Genomic DNA, 25,372 nt, shown 5'->3' with positions numbered 1-25,372 from the left:
TTTTTATAGTGCATGTGGAAAGATTTTGAAGATTGATTTACAGAAAAAAGTTGTGTACAATTCTAGAGCACAGACATCAGTTTATAAAAGGGGCAACCTCTACCAGGTTAACATCCCATATCGTCCACTAAAGCAACTGTACTGCAGTGCAAAATCTGTACAAAGCAGTGGCAGATTAAGCCTGAAAGTGAGAATAACCTAGAAATCTTACTTCGGTTGCAAGAAACAAAGTCTGACTTTAGTGCAGTGGAGGGAAGCTGCTTTGTTAGCAGATGCTGTTAGAAGATATAAGTAGGATTATGAAAATTTAGCTAAAATACAACTTATTAACAAAACCAGAAAGTGCAGGAATTCCAAAGAAGGCATTTAATTACTTTTTATCATGAAAGCAAGCTGATAAAAAGATGTGTAGGATTAAGTAAGAAAAGAATAAAATAAATGGAAGAAATTTTAAATGGAAAATTCCATTGTTACGTCTTTCATCAGAAAGTAAATCCTATGGAGGGGTTGGATTTTCACCCCATAGAGTGATAAGCTTTTTGGTAAAACAGCAATAATGTAATTGAAATCCATTTTACACCATTTTCCCTTGGATGATTTAAAATTAGATCAATTTATATTCTGTGAGTATAACTCAATGAGAGTATAAATGCAGCCACTAGAATTGTTTCTGTCCATGAGCAAAACTAGTATCATTTACTGATTCATTACACTCTCAGCGGGGTCCTTTATTTCAAAAGCTACCTGGAATTATTACTGGCAATAGAACACTAAAATCTAAAAAAAGATTTGCATAAAAAAATCAAGTTAAAGGAAAACTTACAATAGTGATTAAAAGTAACATTTGATGACTATTTTGATTAAATACCAAGTTTAAATGGTAAGTAGTTCAAATGGACGTGGAGGGTTTTTTATCCTCCAACTTAAAATGCACCTATTTAATTAGAATACTACCTTCCTGATAATATGCCTGAAATAATAGACAGTGATTCCATTAATATTTAACAATATAAACATCAGGCAAAGGTTATACATCTGGAATCATAGAATATGGTTTTTGCATTAGGGTGCTAATTTTAGAAATCACCTCTGTCTGCCTAGGCCTGCTGATGTACGGTTGTCATAACAAGTCAGTAATTGAGTTTTCTAGGCATTTTGACCACTGATACAAATTTGCAAAGCAGATTATTCAGCAGAAACACAATTTCCATCCTGACCTTTATAACACTGCTTTCTGTTGTGGGAGTTGGAGTGTTTATGGAGGGAAATATAATCTAAGTGCACCTAATTTGTGAGAATGTGATTTCTGACATTAACCCAGTAAGCTTCATTTTGATTCATTCCATAACAGATTATGTAAAGATTTGGCATTAGGGAGGTAACATAAAACTTATAATCTTTTATTACCTGGGCAGAGAATATTGGTTTAGATTATTATAAATTGAAACTCAAAGAAAACTTTCATTTTCAGCTGCTGTGCAAAGATCCTCAAGAAACCTCTTTCACAGTGATCAGTAGACCTTAGTGAACAAATGGCCTTGTTCAAATTCTTCTGTATAAACCGGGCCCAGAAATAATGCTAAGCTTTTGTAGATCCAGAGGTGCTGTTTGGGGGAAAGGATGAAGCACCTACTTGAAAAGCCTCTGCAAAAGGTACTGTCAGATAGTTTGTCAGATGGTTCATCCTTGTCTTGTGACTGCCACGATCTTGTGGTGTCTCAGCCACAGGTTCTATCATTTCTATCATTCTATATCAGCCAGGTTTCTATCATTTCTTGTCCCCACTGTTGTCTCCTTGCCTGGTCTGGGGTAAGAGAATGCTGTCATAGATACCGTAAACTCCATAGCTGTCTATTTTATCAGGGATTGTAAGGCTATTTCAGCATTAGCAGATAGAGCAGACCAATAGAAGCAGATCTGCAGAGCAAAATATTTTATGCTGAGGACCTCACTTCCACGTACACTGTAATTTTTCACTTGAGACAGCTCTAGTCTGGTCCCCTCAACTGAACCACATTGATGGCTGGAGAGAATTAGGTGATGCCCAAGACACATTCTCCAGTTGAATTTTGGAGGAAAGAAATCCAGTTGCCACACTCTGAACATGCACCTAGGATCTGATGTTTAATGAAAAGGTGAAGAAGAGCACTATATGGGTCTGTGCTGTCTTGGAATGATGAGGCAGATTAGTACAAGTGGTGAATTGGCATCCAAGCAGAGCTCAGTGAAATAAACTTCTTTAATATAAATTCAGCCCTGGTGAGATTATGGATAGCTTGATGGTGGCAGATAATAAAACAATCAGCATTAGGTTTCACTTTGTTTTCTGCAATGCATTCCTTCAAAAGTGTGTGCTAAGTAGTACAGTATGGGAGTAGAGAAGCCTATATTTTGTGGGATTTAAGATGTCTTAGAGGTTTGTTGCTTGGTTCGGAGATGATTTTGTGAGGAAAGAGGTGTTGGGAATAAACTTAGCTTGAACTGCCGCAGGTTTTACCTCTGCCTTGGTTCAAACCCACTTCTTGGCACCTTAAGATAAAACTCTAGCTCCCCCCTGCCCCGCTTTGAAGATGCCTTTTCTGGGACACATGATCCTGAAACGCATTATTTACCTTTCGGAACTGTTTGGTATCCTCTTCCAAAGTCTGCAGGAGCCACTTCAGGATTTCTTGAGACTGATTCAGACTCAAGGAGGAGCAAAGCATGCTTGACAGAGCCTTTTTTTTTCTGTCCTCTGTGAAGGATTCCTGTGTTACAGGCTGCAGGTATAATGTGTGTTTATCAGTGAGATCCTGGTAACTGTCATTGGCTGCTGTCCACAATATTTAGGAAAGCAATTTGTTTCCAGTAAACAGAAGGGAGTGCTGACAAGTTGCATCTTATTGCTTTTGTATGAAATATTTATACGATGGATTGATCCCCCTCTCCAATGGGTTAAATGCCTAGAAATTCTCATTAGCTTCCAGAGTCTATGTTGCAAAAACACAGGCATAGACATTCTCTTGTGATTAGTGATGAACAAGAGTTCTCTAATTCTAATGTGACTATACCTGCAACAAGGCAAGAAATATTATTTTCATCCTCCCTTTATGAAAAATCTGGGGACTCTTTTTCAAAGTGTGTGTTTTGGGACCTTTGGCTCTCATGCTTTTGCTGCCATGATGATTTGGATGGCAGTCTCTTGCACTTTGTTCTGCTTTGTTTTAAATGTGAAACATTTAAATGAGAACCTGCCTGTTTTACAAGAGATACAAGCATCTTATATTGTGGCAAGAAAGCGTATGTGCATGTTCACACCCCAGTGGAGTGTGCTGACGCAGACAGTTATTTATTCGGAAACAAACCTCTTGATATGCTCTGTTAACTGTTACCTTTGTAAAAATAATCCAGGATTAATTGGCAGAATGTATAGTAGTTTCAATATTCCCTTAGAAGTGTATTAATCAGGAAATAGTTCTGGGGAGAATGGTGGCTCCTATACCCATCAGACTGTTAACTTTTCTGATTGTTCCAAATTTAATGAAAAGTCCTCAGAATGTTTTGCTTACTGGCACTGTTACACTGTTCAGTGTTCCCAAGCCTCACTTCCCAGTAAGGCTTGGGAAGTGTTAAGCATCAGGGAAACCCTGCCGCCCACTCCATCAATAGTTTTATCTGAGTGCAGTTAATTAACGTGAATAACATACAGTGTTTTGTATCCAGTATCGGAAAAAAAAAAAAGGAATATAAACACCAGTAGGTGTATAGTCAATAAGGAATAGATGTAATGCTGTCGTTTCAGCAGTGTTTTGGTACTCTGTTAAAGGATCAGGCTAGCAGAACACTAGGTGCTTCATGTACAAGAATGGTTGAGTGTTCTTTTTGGAGCAAGTGTAACGAAAGGGGAAACACTAACATTCAGAACATGCAGCACATGGGAAGGTGTGTTAGAACAGCATGTCAATGTGTAAAGTCAGAGCTGTGAAGAATTAGGGATAGTGAAACGGATGCCTCAATCTGGGAAGGCTTCATGACCACATTATCTTTTATGAGCATCAATTCCAAAAGAAGCTTACAGCTGGCTTAGCCTCCAAACCTGCCTCCCTCTGAGTTACATGCTTCATCTCCCAAACGGTATGTCTGTGACTGCTGGAAGGTTCTGCAAACTGAGGCAGCAAGTTGGACCACCACATACCGGAGTTTGGAGGAACTCGGGTCTAGCAAGCATGAATATATGTGTCCTTTAAACTCAGGAGAATCCTTGGAAGGGCGCAACAGTAATGATAGTTTCAGTGACATGTAAATGCAAAGGGAATGTTTGCATATATCAGGGCTTATAGATGCATATAAACTATAATGTAGTTCTCTTTATTCAGACTTAGTACTGGGGAGTAGACACTCGCTATAGCTATTGTCTGTTCTTGACAGAAGGTTTAGGTGAGATGAGTGTGGTAGCTGTATTCCTGACACCTCTGAGTATGAAATAATAGTAGAGTGATTAAATGCTCTAAAATCAGCAAGAGAAGTTACATGATAATTGATGCTTTCGCACTGGAATGAAAGGTTTCTGCAGTACTGTTTAATTATGAAGAACAACTGAATTTGTTCCTGGAAAAGAAAAAAAAGAAAGAAATTGCGTACATTGATCCAGAAGGAAAGCTGAAACATAGCTTGCGTTTTAAAAAGAAAAGAATGATTTAATGACATTTGACAGTAAGTATTTTCATTGGGACATCGTGATTCATATTCTTCATTTCTATTCAAAATTATTATAGTGCTTTATATCTGTAGCACAGCGGATATGGAAAGTGTTTCTTTTCCCAAAGCATGAGCATCTAGTGAATAGCTGTTGCAGGTCAACATGCCACTCTAAACCACATAAATTATACTCTGGAAATATCTTGGCTGGTAAAAATTAATATTAGGGGTACTTACTTCAATGGTGGCATATCTTTTATGATAATTAAGGATTTTGTTTAGAATACTGAATATTTGCTCTCTTAGGGCTTATTTTTGGTAGTAGCCTAACTAACAATCATAATTTAAATGGAAATGTCTCAGACTAAATGGAGCCTCAATCACTGTTCTGTCCTAGAAACTGGTGTTCCCTACCCAAGGAGAAATTCCTTGTTAATAACGTTCTCAACGTAAGAATTCTCCCCTAGGTGAAGCTAATGTCTGCAAAATACTTTGGTTCTTGTATATAACAGTCGAGATGCACGTTTGTACAGTGAGCGAGCAGTAAAAGATGATAGTTTTTCACTGAAGATTTGTAATATTTCTCAAAAGAAAGCTTGTCACCCACCACGGCTGGGAGCTTTCCCCAAAATGATATAAATTCAATAGCAAGTCTAAATCCTAATTTGTGTATCAATCAAAAATAATTATTCACAAAATATTGGAAACATGTACATACTGTTCCTGTATTTCCATTTAAAATAAACCAAACATATCCATATATATCAGCCATATAGTTATGACATTACAAAGAATTAAAAGTTTTGATCTATACATCATATGTATTAAAGAGTAACAGATTTCCCCTTGATGGAAAACAAATATTTCTGGCCAAGAAACCTGTTTATATTAAGCATTTTGGAGCAATTTATTTCCTTTTTAAACATCAGCTCCTAAAGGAGAAAATTTAGTCTTCCTTTGAATTCCAGATATACCTATGAACTGTATGTCTCCTATGGGAGGTAAATAGGTATTGATTTTCTTCGTAACAGGAGTACATTATTGCACTGATTAAACTGTAGACCTTTCTTTGTGATATAAAAAAATGGAAATTGGTAAGCTAAAGAGGATTTACATTACAAAATTATTTGGGTTTTTGTATTCATCAAACTGTAATTCAAGCTCTGAATGCAAAGCTTTTGTGTATATGCCCCTTTTTACACTGCAGCAATTAGCATTTAAAATATGTGCTGATATTATAATTATAAAAGCATTATGTCTGTTAGAGCTGCTAATATTCACATTGCTTCATTTTTTTTGTTCTATATTTGTCAAAATCCTGAAAGCATAGTCTGCAACAATGACAGATTCAATGTTGATATTGTTGCTCAACAAGAACATTGATTATGTCTTAATATGAGATATTCAGTACATACTATATGCGATTATCATCTTAAATGAGCATAAGCATTTATTTAGCGTCAACTGAAATTATTCAAATCCTAAGAATTTTTTTTTTCTCAGTATTATGAAGACATTAGTAACAACTATGATATGATAGAACACTATTGATATAGTATTATGCATGAATACGTAGTTTATAAACAGAATTATAAATAGAAGTGTTGAGATATAGTTGCATTGTTGCAGAAGATAGTAATATCCTCAAAACAGTAAACGCTCCTCTCTACTGGTAATAAGTATTAAGATAGCCTGAAAGAATACTTCAAATCCTTACAAGAGTTTTGAACATTCCGTGTGGTGTTTGCTTCCCACATACTGTTCGCTTTGATTTTAGCAAACTTAGCACTTTATGTGAAGTTGGGAATTCCTGTTTTCCCCAGTTTGTTTTAGATGAAGCACTGAAGCATCAAATGAAGGCTTGGGTGTGCTGATACCAAGTGTTCCCTTTTCTGGATGTGTAATTCATAACTGTAGAACAGTGGATGAAGTTGTAGCTATAGGCATTTCATGGAAGACACCCAGCCAGGAGGATACACTAGAGAAATTGTTTCTGGAGTCCATCATTACGTGGTTTCATTCAGCACTATCTAAAAGTAACCACTTTCTTTGTTCCACCTGTGCGTAGTGCACTGAACAGTTTATTTCCTTCTGTTGTGATTGGATCCTGCTGGTTTTGTCAGGAATCTGAAAAAGTGCCTTTCTGGCTTCTCATTGCTTCACTAGTGTTGAACCAGTTATGTCAAGGCAGTAGGGGAGAGAAATCTGATAGGAATGCTAACACTGGTGAGAATGGCAGTGGGAGGACCTTCAGGGGAAAACACTCAAGACACAGCTCACCTCCTTGGCAAACCAAACAATTTGCTAGTGTCACCCCTGCCGTGGCTAAATGACTGGAGTGAAAATTTATGGGGACACGAATGGTTCTCCTGCTGTAATTATGCAAACCCTCTCAACAGTGTTTCACTCCACAAAGTCACAGTTGATAAATAATAAGCCACAGAAGCAGTGACTTAATGTTCATTTATTAAAATCATCTATTATCTGTTTTATGTTGAGAGTTGTTGCAGGTTTATATTGCTAGCATCTCACTATCCAAATGGTAGTAATTGAATTGGTTTTGCAAGAGGGGATAGGGCACTGCTTTGAGAAGAAGGAGGCCTGGGTTTAGTGACGGGCAACATCATGGTGGGACAATAGTCTGAGCAATTGAAGGGTCTCAAAATGTTACCAGTAGTGAGTTCTGCTCAATATATACATATGTATATATTTATACATATGTGTATATAGGTATATATATTTGTATATATATGCCTAACTTGCACAGTGTAGCAGGGATGGAGAAGGTGAAAGAAGGCTGCTTTTCTTCTCCACTGCCCCCCTCCAGGAACACTCGTTTCTCACAAGGTGGGACCAAGTGCTCCCCTTTTATCCCGTGTACTGGGGTATAGGTCCTGAGCCTAGTGAAGAGGAAAAAGCCAGAGAGCTGCTGTGGCATCTTGCACTGCAGCCTCCAGCCTGAGGGGTGCTCCAGCACAGACCCAGGCCCTCCACATTGCCATCAGCTGAGAAACGGGTTAGTAGGAGCACAGGGAGCCACGCGCTGTCCACGGATCTCCATTCTCGTGCACCAGGATTTACCAGTAGTGTGACAAATTACACAGATCCAAATTGCTACTAATGCCTGAATTAGCTGGGCTAACGTATGAGAAATGCTAAAAAGTCCTTTAAGTGTGATCTCCTTATGTAAAGAGAGCGTCGAGTGGGAACATGCCTTTGCTCTGGGTTTGGATCTGTTAGGAGTTGCTTTCTCTAACAAAGCAAATATTTGGTGACAGAACTAGATGTAGAAAGTGTTGCATAGCAGGAAAGTGTGAAGTATTCATAATGATATGAAATACTACTCAAAATTCAATGTTTTTCACATTCTGTTGTGAGCTTAAACATTAGACTCCTGTCACAGAAATTTCTGCTGCAGTAGACACAATTTCTGGCATAAATGGACCTGCTTTCAATAGAAAATGGGATAGTTTTTAAAGGAAAAAGGCCAATTTGTGAATAAAAATGGGCCTCTGTCTGAGCAAAGAGGCTTATAAACATGAAGTGATAAATGGCTTTGCAAGTTTTCCATACAATAATAACAACTTCCTAATCAAAATAATGACAAAACTGCTTCTGGGGTGGTGGGGGGGGAGAAGCTGCATTCAGGTTTTAATACATTGAATACATTTTAGAAAATAAATGTATGAAAACTGCAAATTTTGCTCTACTCTGTCATCTGAATTTGTGTCTGGGACACGTCAGTAATATTTCTTTGTGCATATTTATGATGTTATAAATCAAAATCCTGTTCATGATTTGCTGTCTTCTGAGATTAATTTCATGGAATAATGTTGTAAAATTTAAAAAAATCCATTTCTTAGGATTCTCTACGTGGCAGTGGCATCTGATTTTCAAGTAGTCTGTATGTTTTTAGAACTAAATACATCTTCTGGCTTGACTCATAGATTTTACTTGCAAATAAATAGCTTTGTAATAGGTGATCTGATGAACACATGACGTGGTTGCTTCTCTCGTGGCCTAAAAATGCTTCAGGATACAAGTACTAAGGAATTGGGAGCTCCTTTTCACATGTGCTCCTCTGGACCTGTTGGAGTGAGTCCTGAGGAGGGCCACAAAAATGCTCAGAGGGCTGTAGTATCTCTCCTATAAGAAAAGGTGAGAAAGCTGGGGTTGTTCAGCCCAGAAAAGGCCCTGGGGAGACCTTATGGTGGCCTTTCAGTACTTAGAGGAGACTTAAGATGGGGACAGACTTTTTAATTGAGCCTCTTGTGATAGCACAAGGAGTAACAGTTTTAAACTAAAAAAGAGTAGATTCAGACTAGATATAAGGAAGAAATTTTTTATGATGAGAGTGGTGAGACACTGGAAAAGGTTTCCCAGAGAGATGGTAGATGACTCATCCCAGGAAACATTCAAGGTCAAGTTGGATGAAGCTCTGAACAACCTGATACAGTTGAAGATGTCCCTGCTCATTGCAGGGCGGGGTAGGCTAGATGACATTTAAAGGTCCCTTCCAACCCAAACCGTTTTATGTTCTCTGCTATGGTATAAGCCCTACTCCAGCTTCTTTGATTCTGCTTTATAAGGCAACGTATGGGTGGTAGGCAGAGATCACTGTGTTGTTATATGGAGTTTCACACGAGTTGCCTCACTGCATGTTAATTGTCTGGAAAAGTGTTAGATGAAGGATAGAGAATGTGTGATGTCTAAAATATGTAACCTTGGTTCTTGTAAACATAGTTAGCCACTAGAGCTGGTCTGAGGTTAAATTAGGCTTCTAGCAGCGGTGCGGTTAAACCAGCCCTGTAGCAGCGGTGCCCTAACCACCCTTTCAGGCATCACTATGTTGCTTTGCCCCTGCGATCTAGGCTTATTTTTCAAAGTTTGAAAAAACGCTCCTGAACACATGTGACATTTTTACCGTATTGTTTTAAAGGTGGCTGAAGCACTTTCCCATCTGTGTCCTCCACTGATGACGCAGCACATATGGTGTTTGGGCAGATGATTCCTTTCAAGGCAGCCATACAAATGGGGAAAATATTCATTTTAATTAAATGCCCAGTCTTGTCTCCAATGAAATCCACATCAAAATTCTCTACGAGTTCCATGGGAGCAGATTCTGATGCTGACCGTAGCTCCTTTTGATGGGATGTATTACTACCCCATTGTCCAGCTTGCAAACAGATGTACTTTCATGCCTGATGCAAGAGGTGAATTAGAAATGCTGTCGCATTCCCCTTGCAGAACAGTAGCCACAATTTTTTTTCCAAGTTATAGGTATCTTCCAGTGGAGGGAAATTAAGTATGGCTTTTACAATGGACCTATGCTGTCTGGTTCTACAATAGGTAGGCAGTTAGATAAGTAACCATGCCGTAGGAATTGGATATCGTAGATGTAAATCATTACTTTTATTGTACACATTTGCTTTGTACAATAACAGACAGTCGCCCATTTTAGAAACTGCTTTCTTGTTTCTTACAGTGAAGCAAACTTATATTACCATTCTAAATGCTAATAAACAGAATTAATGTGACTTAATAAAATAAAGTGAATTTATATGTAGATTGTGACATTAGTATTTAATTATATACCCATTATAACACTGATGAAGCAAGCTGCTAAATATTGGTGCATTGAAGTGTAAGCTTGCTCTTTAAGTACAGGTATATATTAATTTCTTTCCTTTTTCATAATCTCCTTAAATAGCAAGATAGATTATGTACTGTTTACCAGTGTTCACAGTATTCCTTCATACTGTATTCTAACTAAGGTTTCCATTGCAGCAGCTGAAGCTTATAGAAAGCTGTGCTTGTGATTTGATAAAACACTGTGATAACTGTGATCTCTTTCTATGCTATGTTTTAGCATGTAAAATTAAGTTTTAGAATTTTTATTTATTATTTTAATGTGAATTAAAAGTAGATTGTAGTCTGTTGTGGGTTGGATTTTTTAACCTTTCTTTTTCTGTTTTTGTTTGTTTGTTTGGTTTGATCTGGTTTTTTTCAGACAATGGAAACCCCAAAATATGAATTAGTTATTGAAGCTAAGGATTTGGGTGGTCATGATGTGGGACTAACTGGTACAGCAACCGCCACTATTCTTATTGATGACAAAAACGATCATGCACCAGAATTTACCAAGAAGGAGGTAAGAGTTTGCCATTTGTGTTCTACAAAATGGTGTATGTAATTGTAATTGGCTTATTTCTAAATATAAAAATGTTCCTTACAGGAAGAGAATACTTAAAGACATGTTTTTAGCTCAATGTGACAGACTTTCCTGGAGCTGCTCTTTTCTTTTTTTACATTAATAAATTTTAAAAATCCCTCTTGCCTACATTCCAGCTTAGGGCTTTTGATGGTCAGCAACATGGATGAAAGCAACATGTTTTGTCCTGGATTCAGTGCTTCACCTGTGAGACAGCTAGTCTCACTAGCTGAACAATGAACTGAACATCTCAATGAACTGAACATTTCATTCAGCTCTGTAATGAAACTCTAGTCCTAAAAGCTTTAGATTTAACCTACAGGTGGAATCTGCAAGGAAAGCTTTTTCCCCTGCAAGTTGAATTCCATTGAAGAATGCTGAAAGTCTGCAAAAAAACCCCAAACCCAAACCAAAAGATATTCATTGCCTGCAGGAGAGTATAATAGTGCTACCGCAAAGTTTCTGGTTTCAGGCAAAGCATCTACCAAATTTCCTGCCCTTCTCGCACTGCTCCCTTCCCTTTCCTACATTTATTATTAATCTGATTTTTTTAATTTTTTTTCTTTCTGCCTCTGGTATCTGGAGAGAATGAGGCAGTGTCAAAAGTTTTACCTAATAACAGCTAGTTTGGATTTTGCTGTAGAAGTTTCCTGAGGCTCTGCAGATTTTAAGGAATATTCCCAAAAGATGAGAAGTAAGCATGAGGGGTGCTGATTTTAAGGTAGTTTTAGGAGAAGAAAAGGAAAGCCTACTTCCATAGAAGTCTTGGGTTTCTCCTTCAGGTATGTTTTTACCTTGGGTTTGTTTTTTCTTTCTGGCTTAATTTTAGCGATTTAACAACAGATTGTTTTGAAACAAATTACTGCAATTTTACTTGAATAATTGTTTCTTTTATAGCTGAAAGTGGATAACCAGATTAAAAAAGGTTAGAGAAGGGTTTTGGTTTTTTTTAGAAAAAGGAAGAAGAAACAAGAAACCATGACAATTTTTGCCAACAGGAATATTATTTTTTACTAATCACTGGCAATTGCTATGATTACTTCAGTAAAACGATTTGGCAAGAACATTTCAGTCACCTAGAAAGTACCATGGAGAGCCTCATTCAAACCTTTTAAGTCCCCAGGTGATACCTAAGTGGCTTTTATCAAACTATTAATTCACTTAGAATTACCCTTTCGATCAAGCTTTTAATAGTATGAAAGCTGTTTCCTGACAATCAATAGATAAAATATATTTAAAACATAGTATATTTTTTTTTCTTTCTTAGCCCTCTGGAAAGAACAGCACTATGTAAAAGGAAAACAGTTGATTTAGAAACAGGAAGTAATTGTATTAAGCAATATTGATAGCAATTCATGTCAGTCAGAGTCATACCTACTTGAATTTCCAGACTTTGAGATTTCTTCTTTTGAAGAAATCTTCCTATAATTGTATACCCTGTTTGACTTCAGAGTTTGGTAATTTGGGCACGTATGTTAAAAAACTTGGGGGCCTGCCTAGACAGTATCTATTTCTGTGGAAATTCAGACAGTAAAAGGTACCCTGTACCCTTGAAAGTCTGGTGGTCTCAGTATAGAAATAAAATAACAGGTGTGAAGAGACAACATTATGTTGCTTTCTTGTACTTTATATCACATGCAAATTTTCCCATAGAGGCATCTTTTTTTCTTTCTTTTTAAATACATCGTGACATGTTTTTGAACTTTTCACTATTTAGAGATGCTAATGACCTCAGAAATCTTCCCTCTGCTTTGCTAAGGGATATTCTTATTCCATGAATAAGGCAAGAAAAATCAGTCTTTAGACATATGGTGCCAGGGCCCTTTAGAAACATATGCTCTATTTAAAATAAGAAGTGTAAGCGAAGGGAGAGTGTCTATTAATAGAGCTAATACCACTTTATTTGGCTTACTGCGTAATGTACTTAGTTGTATTTAAATAAAGTTGTATACCACACGATGCAATAATTTTGATTTGAATAAGACTTGAAAGAAAAAGACATATTCTACGAGATAACTTTTGAAGTAGAAAGCTCAAATTCATTAAATCTGAAGGTTTGATTTCAAAGTGCAACTTCTTTTATTTAGTTTGAGATTGGTTGCTTTAGGATTGGGTTCTTATGGCATGAACACATTTTCCCAGCTGTCTTTCTTGTATATAAAGGTATTTTTTCTCAATGCATTTTTCCCTTTTATAAAACAAATGCTTATTTACTGACCTATGTTTTCTTCTGACAGTACAATTTCCACCTAAAATAGCTCTGCCTTTATTTGTCATATGCTGTTGATGAAGCTTAATTAAGCCAAGTTTTCAATGTGTTCTTTTCATCTGTAAGCACAGGGTTTAAATACATTCCTGATCTGACACAGTGAAAGCCAGTGAAGTTATGAAAGCTGGATAGTTTAAAAGTCAGGGCACTGGAGGAGTGCAACACTGGGTACCCCAGACTGTGCACTAAATGGAGTTTTGTAGAATGTAGAATGTATTGTTATATGTTTCTTAGTAAATATATATATTATTAACATTATAATGTTAACACAAAGGCAAACGTTTAATGATTTTTTTCATAGCTTTTTCCAAAGTTGAAATTTTCTGTATTTCTATTTCCAAGTCCTATATGTGTTAGCAGATATTTTTTTGATTCCTCGGTGCAAGGCGACCTCAGCCATGCATGAACATGGCTCTGTCCATTGAAGAGGGATTTTGTCTTTTGACACTTGACCAATCTCTTCCTCTTTTTTACCCAGAAACAAGCTTAGGGATCTAACCCTAAGCAATGATGCACTTCTGTGTACTCCTATTTACTATATTTACTCCTGGGAGGTCAGGTTCTTACACACCTATTCAAAATGCTCATTAATGGACTTTATTTGATGTTTTTCAGAGAGGTTTAAATGCTCCTTTGCTGCTTTATGCAGTTTTTCAATAGCCTCAACTGGGTTTATGCAGGCCTTGCTGGAAAAGGGGGCACTTATCTAGTGGATCTATTTTTACATCTGCTATTTTTTAACCTGCACTCCACACCCATGTCGTTCGGATGCAGTTATGGCCTTCATGCTTAGGGAAAAATTTGTTGATGCTGTAGGGCATGATCACAGAAGAAGCTGAGCAACCTGGTTGTGATCCAACACAGCACTTCCATTTAGTTCAGAGGAATAGTTTTAGCCCTTGAGGTTATAAGTACCTGTCAGGTACTTTGATGGGTTAATGTATGAGATACTGCTTTATGGGATTCAGCCCAGTAAATTATTTTGTTCCTGTCCTATCATGCTACACACTTCCAAAATATCTGACTTGTTCTGTTGCATATATATATAGAATCACAAAATCATAGAATAGTTAGGTTTGAAAAGGACCTTCAGATCATGTAGTTCCAACCTTCCCTTCCTGTTCATAATAAGCTCTGAACAGTGCAAAAATCCATTCAGACATGCAAACAGTACCCTATTCCCTCTGAGGGTTTAAATAATTTAATCTCTAATGCCTAAAAGAGCAATGTTTTAAGAGCTCCTCCAAAAATCCCAGGTAACAAGGTCTACCTTTCAAAAGGTCACAATGGCTGGGATATTGTGCCAGATTTAAATTATAGAGAATGAAAATAGAGATACTTGTAAAATTAGTGACCTCTTTTTGAAATTTACAACCCTATTTCTATAATATGAAAGTTTTTAAATTAATTTTGTGAATTATTACTGAATACAGCATGTATATTGTATCACAAAGAGCAATTTGGCATTTCCTTTCCAGCAAGTTAAAGCCTTAGGCTCAGCTTTTGTTCAGCAGCAAGGGATTACTTATGTGCAAGTAAGAAATGAAGCAAAGCAAGGAACAGGAATTGATCATTCTAGAAAATCTAATACCTGGTTTGTGTACTGCAGGATATTTAAACTGTGCGGGAATGAGTTAGACTGAGTGAACACTAATGGTGCCAAGTATTGTTTTTTTACCTAGCACATTAAGAAACATGAGAATTACTTTCTAGTGTCACTTTAACAATTGGTGACTGACCACGACAGTGTTTTGTGACTGCAAAACATTCATTTTAGTCTATAGTTAGTAGATTATATTAACGATATAGTTGTTAATACATAGTAGTTACTGTGGTTGAAGTAATCACAATTACTTCACTTTCACTATAGTGACACTGTGGTTGAAGTGTGATGAAAAATTAACAGTGTAGCATCTGCTGGAAGCCACAAGCTGGCAAATCCTTCTCTTGTATCTGTTCCTGTAGTCATGGTTCTGCCCAGGTCTTCCCTAAAACCAGTGGAGGAAAAAGACATTGTTTCAACATAACAAAGATATGGATTTGACCCATTCCTGTCTACTCTTCCTCCTCTAAAAATCTAGTCCAGCGAATCTTTCTTCTGGTCTTACATCATTCCTGATTGTAAAGTACATGCTCAAAACTGGGAGTCCACTGAGTATATTTGTCTTCTGGCTTCTGTCCTGATTTTTTTAAAGTATCTATTCCCAAGGAAGAAGCTTCCATTGCTGCTCTTTAGTCATACATTATTTTCCTTTAATATCATATATATTGTCTTTCCTTAGTAAACTACACCAGGCACTTGAGAGAAGAATGTAATGATGTAGCTTAAGGGGATGATTTTCCTGCAGTCCACCTAGTTCTCCTATCTGTCCTTCACCACAGATTTGGGACAGCAGTACATGCCTGAAAGTAGTGGGACACTGAAAAGTAGTGGGACTTGTCAGGGCACTTTCAGTTGCGCATAAGAAAGTGGGGCTTCTTTTGGCCAGGGAACAGTCTCATTCTTGAGACAATTCCTCTTTCTGCCACTTTCAGTGTCACCTTCAATGTCATCCATTTCTGGGACAAAGCAATGTAATATGGAAAGAGTTTTGTCACATCAGGGAGAGTAAGATGTGGGAAAATATTTTTTGTAGTTGAGATTTTTTGAATATGTGTTCTTAGAAATTAATTTTCCAGTTAAATAAAGAAGCTTGCCTCCTGTGAAGAGAAAAAAATTTGTGTAATTTAACAAAACATCAGCACAGTGAAACCTGAGTTATACTAGTGCTGAGTCTTAAGTTTAAAGTATGATTTCCTCACATTTTGAATACCTCCTGTTAAACGGTTTATAAAAGCATAATAAACGACTAATGTATGCTTTAAAAATGATTCATCAATTCCTGTAGAGACCTGTAAGTGAATAGGTTGCTTGCCACCATGATTTATGGTGGCTTACAGCACTGTCTTCTGATTCACTTATGCTACCCTCTGGGGTAGAACAGCCCCTGGAGTACAATATGTATCTCCGTCTGCTGATGGTTCAAAGAGGATACGAGACTTTCAGAGCACTATCTGGAGAGATTTATTCTGCAGCTCAGGCTGTGGAGAAACATGCTTGTAGCTTTGAGAGTCCCTGTCTTGATTCTTGGTATTGGCTAAATCATGTTGAGGACCAAATACTGATATAAAGCACTTTTAAGGTTCCTCCTGGCCATCCTTGCTATAATTCTTTTACAAAAATATCTCTCTCAGAGATGATATTGTTACTTTCCATGCTAGACATGCCTTACGGACCAGACCTGTCCATTTAGTTTTTACTTTTAAAACCAACAACAGATCTCACCTTCCCTTCTGTGATCTGAACATCAACCCTGGTCCTTCTTACCTTGTCTTACAGTGAAAATGTTGCCCTTTGGGACTCCTACTTCATCTTATTCCTTTCTCTGTGAGTCTTGTCAGCGAGCAAAACCCTGCCTTTGGACATTAACTCTGTTAATGGTTGATGATTCCTTTTCTCTAGACTCTTATATCTGACTTGCAGAAATCACTAGGAAGGACCATAGTTGCATGTAAAAATGAGCAAAGAGTGCTGTCCTTTGACTAACACACAGTTCAGGATCATGGCCAGGGGACCAGTCCTCTTTCACTTTCCTGTTGGGAGGGAAGTCATTCCGTCAGCTAGACTGAATAGAGGCAAATACAGGAGCTGCCAGAGTGGCTCAGAAAGGTGATGACAACAAGCTGAGCTGGCTTTATCCTGTTTCATGTACCATTCTCTCATGCTCAGGAGGTCAGACGACTGAGCTGAGGACTTGAGCAGTAAGAAGCAGATCTGAATAGATGAGAAGAAGCTATTAACAGGTTAATAGTTAAGAAATAGAGCTGTACTATGGCCTAAATGTTATGGGAACGACTCTCAAATTCTAGCAGCCTGTTCAAATCAGAGCAAACTGCCTCCAGTACTGCTTTGTCATGAAAAAGAGTTGGAATGAATAAAACCATTTTAGCTAAATCACAGGAACAAAATGCACACTGGAATTTCCATTTGGCTCCCATTTTTTGACTGTGAGACAATTTACATGCAGAGAAAGCAAAATTCATACAGAAACTCAACAGAGCAGGGCAAAGCCTCTACAGATGTTAGCGAACTTTGGCAGCTTCGGGATGGCTAGGGATCATCAGAGATGAGCTCTTTGATCTTCTCTGTTTTTTTCTAGAGCTATTAATACAGCTGGGAAGGCTCCTAAAGCATATATTAACCTTCAGTAGCCCCCTACACTAGGTAAATATTTGCACTGACCTTTCACTCAGCTTTACTTCCACTTCATACCCTTGTAGCAGTTCACTAACACACTTGACTTATCTGAAGCTCCAGGTGCCCAAAAGCGTCCTTAAAAACAAATGGAAGACATTAGCTGGTATATTTTTCACACCTGAAAGGCAGAATTTAATTTCTCTGGTCATGAAAAATAATGGAAATCGGTTCAAGGATTAGAATGCCAAATGTGTCTTTGTTGTCTTAACCTAACTACTTTTAAGTAACTTGGAAAAATGCCTGTGATCAAGAATGTTTGTTAATATTTCTGAACCATATTGTGGTGATACCAAGCTAAGGACATCTGGAAGACTTATTTAAACAATCTGGCTAATGAAATTACCTTTTTTGTTATTTTTTGTCTTCTTCAATATTGAATGTCAGTTGTTACCAGAATTATCTGTTTTGAGGTTTTTTGTGTAATGCAAAATGCTCAGCATCACTCAGGATTGAATTATCAATGACCTTAAAAACAAGTACTTTGCTTTAGCATTACAAGTAAGAATAAAATAACTTTAAAGAGAGAAAGAAAAACAAACATGCTTATTCTGTGCATTGGCTGAAATAGAGGACAATTCAGCAGAAAAACAGGGTTTGGAAGACCAGTGTTTCCTGTACTCATCCAGATTCATATTGTGTGCATGATAATTTGTATTCATGTGGCTTTCAGCAAGTTATCTGCATAACCAATGTAAGCACTTTGTTCAAGAACTTTTGCAAAATATGTTTAACACTGAGTCCATCCACTTATCACATAATTAGAGCTGGATGCACTGCATAGCAGTAGGCAGCAGACTTCTACATTTATCTTTGCTTGTGAGGGGTGAGTTCATTGCTTTGTTTCTCTCCACCAAGGTCATGAAATACATGAAGTTGTCTATTTAATCTCCAGATAAACACATTTCAGTGGTACATAAAACAACAGAGTGCCTGCTTTATAATCTGAAAGCAGCAGAGAAACACTTGTATAAGTAAAGGAAAGGTTCTATGAATAGAAATGATCACTCTAACAGTGTGAAACTGGGGAAGACCACAAAGGCACTTCACTGTTTCTCCAGATCTAATTTTTTTCCCAGGATTCTTGTTCTCCAAGTCAGCTCACATAGGAAACTTGTATTTTTGCTGGTCCTTTTCTTTTCTCTTTTCTGGTTTTCAGTGTTCTTTTCCTGCCCTTTATTTAGTTTCCTTGATTTGTTGTGATCAGCTGATCAGAGCAGTCCTGATGTAGACCTCTGTGTGAGCCCTTGCCTTTTGTAACCCCTAGGTTATGCTTGGAAAGTCAGCAGCAAACTCGGTGGTAATAACAGCAATTCTCACTATAGCTGGTAAATTCTCACCACAAAACCATTCCAATGCTACCCTCTGAAGACTTTTTCCATCTGCTTCTGCTAACAGCAAATATCCAAGAACTGTGTGCAACAAAAAAAGCCATAAACCCGTAATTTATTTCTCTCTTCTACAAGAAATGAAGGCTAATATGCATCCTCAATGTGGCCTATGAAGTGTGAACTTTACGATAGATATTAAGGTCAGAATTACAGAGCAAACAATAGCAGTAAGACTTTTGACTACATCTAGCACAAATACATTTGGGCAAGTAACTGGATAGTAGGAATTAAAGAGGAAGGAAGGCTCAAACAAAGGCTCTTGAGAGAAGCACAAGCTAAACAAAGATAATGTAATGTCTCCAGAACTACTCTTGGCCCACTTATTCAGAGAAGCTGGATAAACATAATTATTATCAATCTTTGCTAGGAATGGCTATGTGATTTTCCGGTTAAACATGTTCTCTCCAGCTGGAATTTTGCAGTTGCCTTCAAATAAAATTAGGAGTGCTTTCTAGAGATTTCAATTTTAATGTAAATATAAATATTAAAATTGGAGTCTATTGCCTGAGAAATTATTTTTCTTTTCCTCTGGAAATTTACTATTTCACTCTTCTCCAAGAGTTTATAACATGTTGTACTTCATTAAGTGTCCAAGGAGTTCCACCTTCAGCACGGAGTTCAGGCAGGTGACATGCAAACTTCAAAGAAACTTCACACAATTATTTTCAGGTCAAGACGTGACAGAACGCAGCAGTCTCTTGTGTCAAATTACCTTATGGGTTCTGAAATGGGAGACCTCATTCGACTACATAATGTCCAGTTGAGTGAAATCCTAAGTTCTGTGTAGAAACACTGTGGTTTCCATGCAGGGTAATCGTTGCAGTGCGGCTTCTAAATCATCGTTATTTCCTTCAGCCTCAACAGTATGTAAATTGGTAGGCAGGCACTGGGGAATAGATGACCAGGAATTACTTTTGTAGTGCAGCCAGCAAATATTTTGTGTGGTTTGAAGGGACTTTTATGTACACAAAGGGTTACAGTTCCTCACATGTGGAATGTGGAATCTTAATAGAAACACCAAGAACTCTAAATCTCCTTGTCTGACACAGCACAGATGATTTGAGGAGTAATAAATAGAGGAACTGCTAGATGCGTAGCAAAGCATCACTCTAATCCCATGAGTTAAGAAACCCACACTGTTAATATGCCACTAGCATCTGTAGGAGTTCTATTTTTAAAGTAGGATTAAACAAGATAACACACTATAGATCTTCACATATTCAATTTGCTCCAGACAAAACCCTATTTAATAGCAATTACACAATATGTGTGAGCTGGTATCATGGTTGCAGTTTATATGAGTAGAAGGGATTTATAAAGTTGAAGTATACTCATACAAAAATAATAGTTATATGACTGCTTAGGTCATTCCACTAAAGTGGAATGAGTTTTATGATCTGTTTATCAATTTCTTCACTGACAAGTGAGATTTTCAGATTTTTGTCAGCAACATTAAAACTGATTTGGCTACTACAAAATTTGCTAACCATCTGTGCAAACGAATCAAAATGTCAGGATTATTTAGACAAAATATCCTTTTTCCTTCTGCTCTGAAACATTAAAATAGTGAACCGATAAAAATCACTATACTAAAAGGAGCTTTATATTTATTCAAGTAAAACTGTTAGTAAGTGTTATGAAAGACACTCATTTGGAAAGCAATAAAATACTGTAGAGCTGATCATCTCTTGAACTTACTAGAATAAAAACGGTGTTGAGACCTGTAAGAGAAAAAAAACCCCACAACAGATTAGGGGATTCATACAGAACTCTGCAGTTACAGTCTCTTTTGAAGAAAACTGTTCAGGAGTGTAATTTATATATATCCTTGTACTTTGGCTTATTTCCAGGACTTGTTTGTCTTAGAGTCACAGATGCTTGTTTGCTTAAAGGGTAGCCCCTTCTCTAGCCAGCTGTCTAACAGTCACTTAATATTTATTTGTTTTTACAAATGTTTTCCCCTGTGTTCCCAGTCCACATGTCACAACAAAAAGTATAATCCCACCAGTACAGAGTCCCAATATTATCCCCACTTTCCCAGTCTAGACTTTGATCGCTATGAAAAATCCCTGAATCCCAGTTAGTTACCTGACCACATATTTCCCTCCAATACTGTTGCTCTATGGCCAGTCCTTCTAAGCTTGTGTTCTAACTCCTTTTCTCCTCTTCCACTTAGCTTGATGAAGCTTTTATAGAGATATTTTTCTTCACTTCTCTGCATACTGTGGAATGTTTCTTCCAGCTACTTACTTTTCTAGTCTTCTTGATACTTAATTTGCCCAGTGCTGAAATTTCTTGTTGTCTTTTTGCATAATCCTTCAAAATCCCTTCTTCCTGCTGCATCAATCAGCCACACAGAATACTCTTACACTTTGGTTTTAATCTCCTTCAAGCGTAGTAGTTAGTCAACAACCTGTGAGGAACCTTCTCTGAATTTTAATAATTAAATTATTTTTTACTTCCTGTCCAAAATCCTTGAGCCTCTCATTTGACTTGCAGAGCCTGAACACTCAGTGTCCCTTAAATGCTCCTTTTCTCCCATTTCCAGTTCCCACTTCACTGAGACTGATTTCAGTGATATAGCCATTGAATCCTTTCTGCCAAGTGTGATGTCCCCTTTCTCACTGTTCTTATGTTCATCACTTTTCCCGCTGTCCTTTCATATGGAAAATTCTTCTTGTATTTCATAAAAAACTATGTTTCTGACCTTTTTCATCTGATAGTTCTCTTTGTGCTCCGTGTTTTCACTCCTTCATGTTATTTCTGGGAGATCTTCCTTTTTCCATTCCTTAATGCTGTCCCCCAGTGAATTCTTCTTCATGCCTTCCCTGTCTGCCTCCCTTAGGAACCACCATTCTGTTTTCATGACTTAAACTGACTGCTACGACTCGCAAAAGTCTGTGTATACTCTTTGCCTGCCTTCTATAAACCGAGTACCATCACACTCTGCTTCCACACATCATCTTATTTTTTTCTTTTATGCTTTATTTTGTCCTCCTCAGCTCATTTGTTTCCACCACCTTCAGTCACTGAGGCCAGCAGTGCACATACGTTATGTAGTACTGTCAGATATTCTTAGATCAATGATTTTTCTTCATTTAGAAGACGGATGGTAAGGAGAGTGCTGCTGTCCTCAACAAGTTTAAAGGGTTGAAAGCAATCTTTTAGTTAAAAAAGAAAAGTTTGAAAAATGTAAGGAGTTATGTGAGAAACTTTTCAAAAGATACATAAGAAAAATCAATCCTGCTAAATAAATCCAAATTTAAACCAACAGTTGTCTTTTGCTGAAATAACATCAAGGAAAGAGATTTGTCTATAGTATTGATATTCTTAGCTGTCTCTATCCAAGAGATGGCTCCCATCCAAAGTCCTCCATGGAAATGTGAACATAGGATTACTCTATAATGTAAATCTTGTTTTATACGTATGCATATCTATATACATAGAAACACATGCCCACAGATGTTTGCTTACCTAAACTGAGGACCAGATGTTTCATTGTCCTAAAATTGCATTTTCTAATATGGATTAAAACAAAAATAAAATTTGGTTTGGTTTTATTTGTCTACTTGAAAATAACACAGCCAGTACTTGAAAACAGACCACTGTACCAGATTAATTGATTCAGTGGTGAACTAAGCTAGGAAAAAAGTGTATGTTTAAAGACAAATGAAACGCATGCTTTCTAAGTTAGCAGCTCTGACCTTTTCAAGTTTTTCATCTTAAATAATAATTGAAGCCATGAGTAAATAAATATAACTTTGCCTGCAGATGTTGAACTCTTTAATGTCCTTTTACTCTAACATAGCCACTGCCTGATATCAATGGCAGAAACAGTTTTATCGTGCCCCATGCTGGGGCTGACTGGCAGTCTCTAGGAACTGTTTTCTTTCCTCCAGCCATATGATTAAAATGCAGTTCCAATCAATAAATCTGTATGGTTTCCATCAATGGTAAGTGTTCGCCGAGGGGTCTTCTGTGTCCCAGAGGTATTTCTTTTCTTCAGTTCTTCTGTATTCATGAGAAAACCAAATTACAATAAGTCTTGTTTACCTAGACTGCCTGTTGAGATTGTTTTTGGACTGCCTGCTGGATCTGGAGTGAGCAATACAGAGCACACAAACACACTCACATGCTGGTAGATATAGATATAGATGTTAGCAGTAAGGTACCTCTTTTAGCAATATTGGGTTCCAACATAGCCTCTGTGAAGTCTTTGCTTTAGGAAAATTAAATATTTAAGCAGGCACTCTTGACTCATTTGGCATATTAGTGGGAAAGAGTGAAGGGTGGATTACAAAGAAAATCTCAGATTCTGGCACCTGATTTCAGCTGAACTTCACCACTATCCAGGGATGTCAGGGTTGCTTGTTTTTCTTTTTCTTGGAAGAGGATTATCTCAGTTGATCAATGAGATAATATGTGACCATCTAATCAGTTTTAGATTCTCTTATTCTGGTAGCAATTGCTTTAATGCAATCGATTAAAAGGGAATTTTAATGATCTTAATAATTGTGCTTTTAAAGGAAACACCACAGCTACTATTGAACTCTTCATTCATTATTTCCCTTGGTGATCTGTTTGGAAATTCAAAACACAAGCTTTTAAAATGTGGTCCCCTGCAGTCTCATTTATTTCTTAAATTTGTATGTCATCTTTGTAAATAATGGTCAAATAGAAACAATGAAGCAATTGTATTCAACTCATAACTTTTCCCATTTCTTGTCTTTGTGTTATGGGAGATGCAAGAGAAAGGTGATAAGCCTGTCTGAATACAGCAGAAGGTACTTGCATACACACAGCCAAGGAAAGCATCTAGTTTCTTTCTTTAAAACACTATTTTCAAACAGAAGTACTAGACTGTAGCTGCCTATAAATGCAAACTCTAGGTACTAGTCAGCAGAAAGAAATGCATTCAGCTACATGTTGCACATCTGAATTATTTATTCAGAAATAATAAGCATAGTCTGTGAACACTTGCACAGCCGGTTATCTGTATTACATAGTAAAACTATTGTAATGTCTTTCCTGGAGTAATTTGTAAATATTCAGGAAGCACCTTACTCACTTTTAAATGCCCAGAGTCCAGACCACAGGTTGAAGCTCACTTATTCCATAAGCTTATTTTTCTTAAGTTCATAAAGTATGGGCAGCTTTACAAATGTTAATGTTACTATTATAGGATCATAATTTAAAAATACCGGCATTCTCAAAAGGCTCCAGCAGTGTGTCATTTCCCTGCTTTATTAAAATGAATGAACAGATGTACAATTTATTTCTGCTGAACTATCATCTAAATTCATAAGCTATTTCTCATGCGTCTGAATTCCATGTTGGTTTCCCATTTCCTTTGCCTCAGAAAAAAAAAAAATAAAAAATTACACTCTCACATTTATCACTCTGGGGATATAAATGAGAAGTATATCCTCCACTTCATTCACTTTAGACTAATACCCTCAATACAATTTAAATCCCATCTCTTCAAGGCTATTCAGCAAAACCTACGCACTGGAACACCCAGGATCCAATTGGAAATCTCCCTTGCTATCTACACTGAAGACTGACAGGTGGGCTCTGAGGACACTATCTGTCCTCTCTGACAGACTGAGGCGGCACACAGCTAACGTTCAATTTTTTTCGTTGGCATTTACAATGCTAGCAGAAGTTTAGCAACAAGTTGTGAAAAAGCAAGGAAGGGACAAATAATGACTGCTAAGTGGGACAGGTGAGAAGGCTGTGTGCAGCTAGGGAAATTTGTAGCTAGGGGTCACATCATCTGGCTCTAAGCACTCCTGAAGGTGTGTTTTCTTTGCCTTGTGGCAGCCTAGGAACATAGCAGGTGGTCCCTGGAAGTGGTAAACAAACTAAACAAGACAATACAGAGATTAGATGGAATAAAATTCTGGAGGCTTAAAACCACATGAAGCAGTCGTGTTTCCATGGAAAAAAATGAGTATAAAAATCCCAGACAGTGTGTGCTCAGCCTATCGCCAGTCTTATTTGTTGGCAAGGTTTGTGGGCAATGTAAGGGTGATATTTTGCACTAATTCCATGTCAGAAACAAGTGGATAATATGCCCTAGGAGTTCTGGCATAATTTGTTCTGTAAACCTTATTTCTAAGGTTTTATATTGTAAGCAAGCCGTAAAATTTTTCGATGATTTGAAATTGACAAGAGAATTCTCAGGCTCAGATTGTGTTTTTTTAGGGTTTGTGGGGGGTTTTTTTCTTTTTTTTTTTTTTTTTTTTACCCCGTTTCTCTGGTAAATATCATTTTGGCAAAGAAAGCAGTGGAACAGAATGTGAATCAATCTGCTTTCTTCATTTCATAGCTGCTCCGCAATTTAAATGGAGGCCGTTAAATACCTCTTTGCCAGACAATTCAGGAAAATTATGAAGTAATGGTTGAGATTTGTAAAAAAGCATAATTTTCATCAGAAACCTCTGCAGTAGGAGCAGTTTGTCCCTGTGGGACTTCTAGGAAAGAGCTGTTAATTCACTACTAAGAATGGTGGAGTCGTAACTGGAGCA

At 37.3% G+C, this 25,372-nt stretch overlaps 1 protein-coding gene across 4 annotated transcripts in view; it reads left to right on the top strand.

The window, feature by feature from the left end:
• CDH13 (cadherin 13) overlaps positions 1–25,372 on the top strand; it is a 509,619-nt gene that overhangs the window by 380,517 nt on the left and 103,730 nt on the right. For all 4 annotated transcript variants that reach the window (XM_030469853.1, XM_030469854.1, XM_030469852.1 and 1 more), the window contains exon 8: positions 10,688–10,828. In XM_030469853.1, the coding sequence (XP_030325713.1) occupies positions 10,688–10,828 (141 nt within the window). The remainder of the gene's footprint in view (positions 1–10,687; positions 10,829–25,372) is intronic.

The sequence above is a fragment of the Strigops habroptila genome, chromosome Z (genome assembly GCF_004027225.2).
Source record: "Strigops habroptila isolate Jane chromosome Z, bStrHab1.2.pri, whole genome shotgun sequence".
NCBI classification, from domain to species: domain Eukaryota; kingdom Metazoa; phylum Chordata; class Aves; order Psittaciformes; family Psittacidae; genus Strigops; species Strigops habroptila.
Note: the sequence above shows the minus strand (reverse complement) of the source record. Positions and strands in the feature narration are given on the sequence as shown.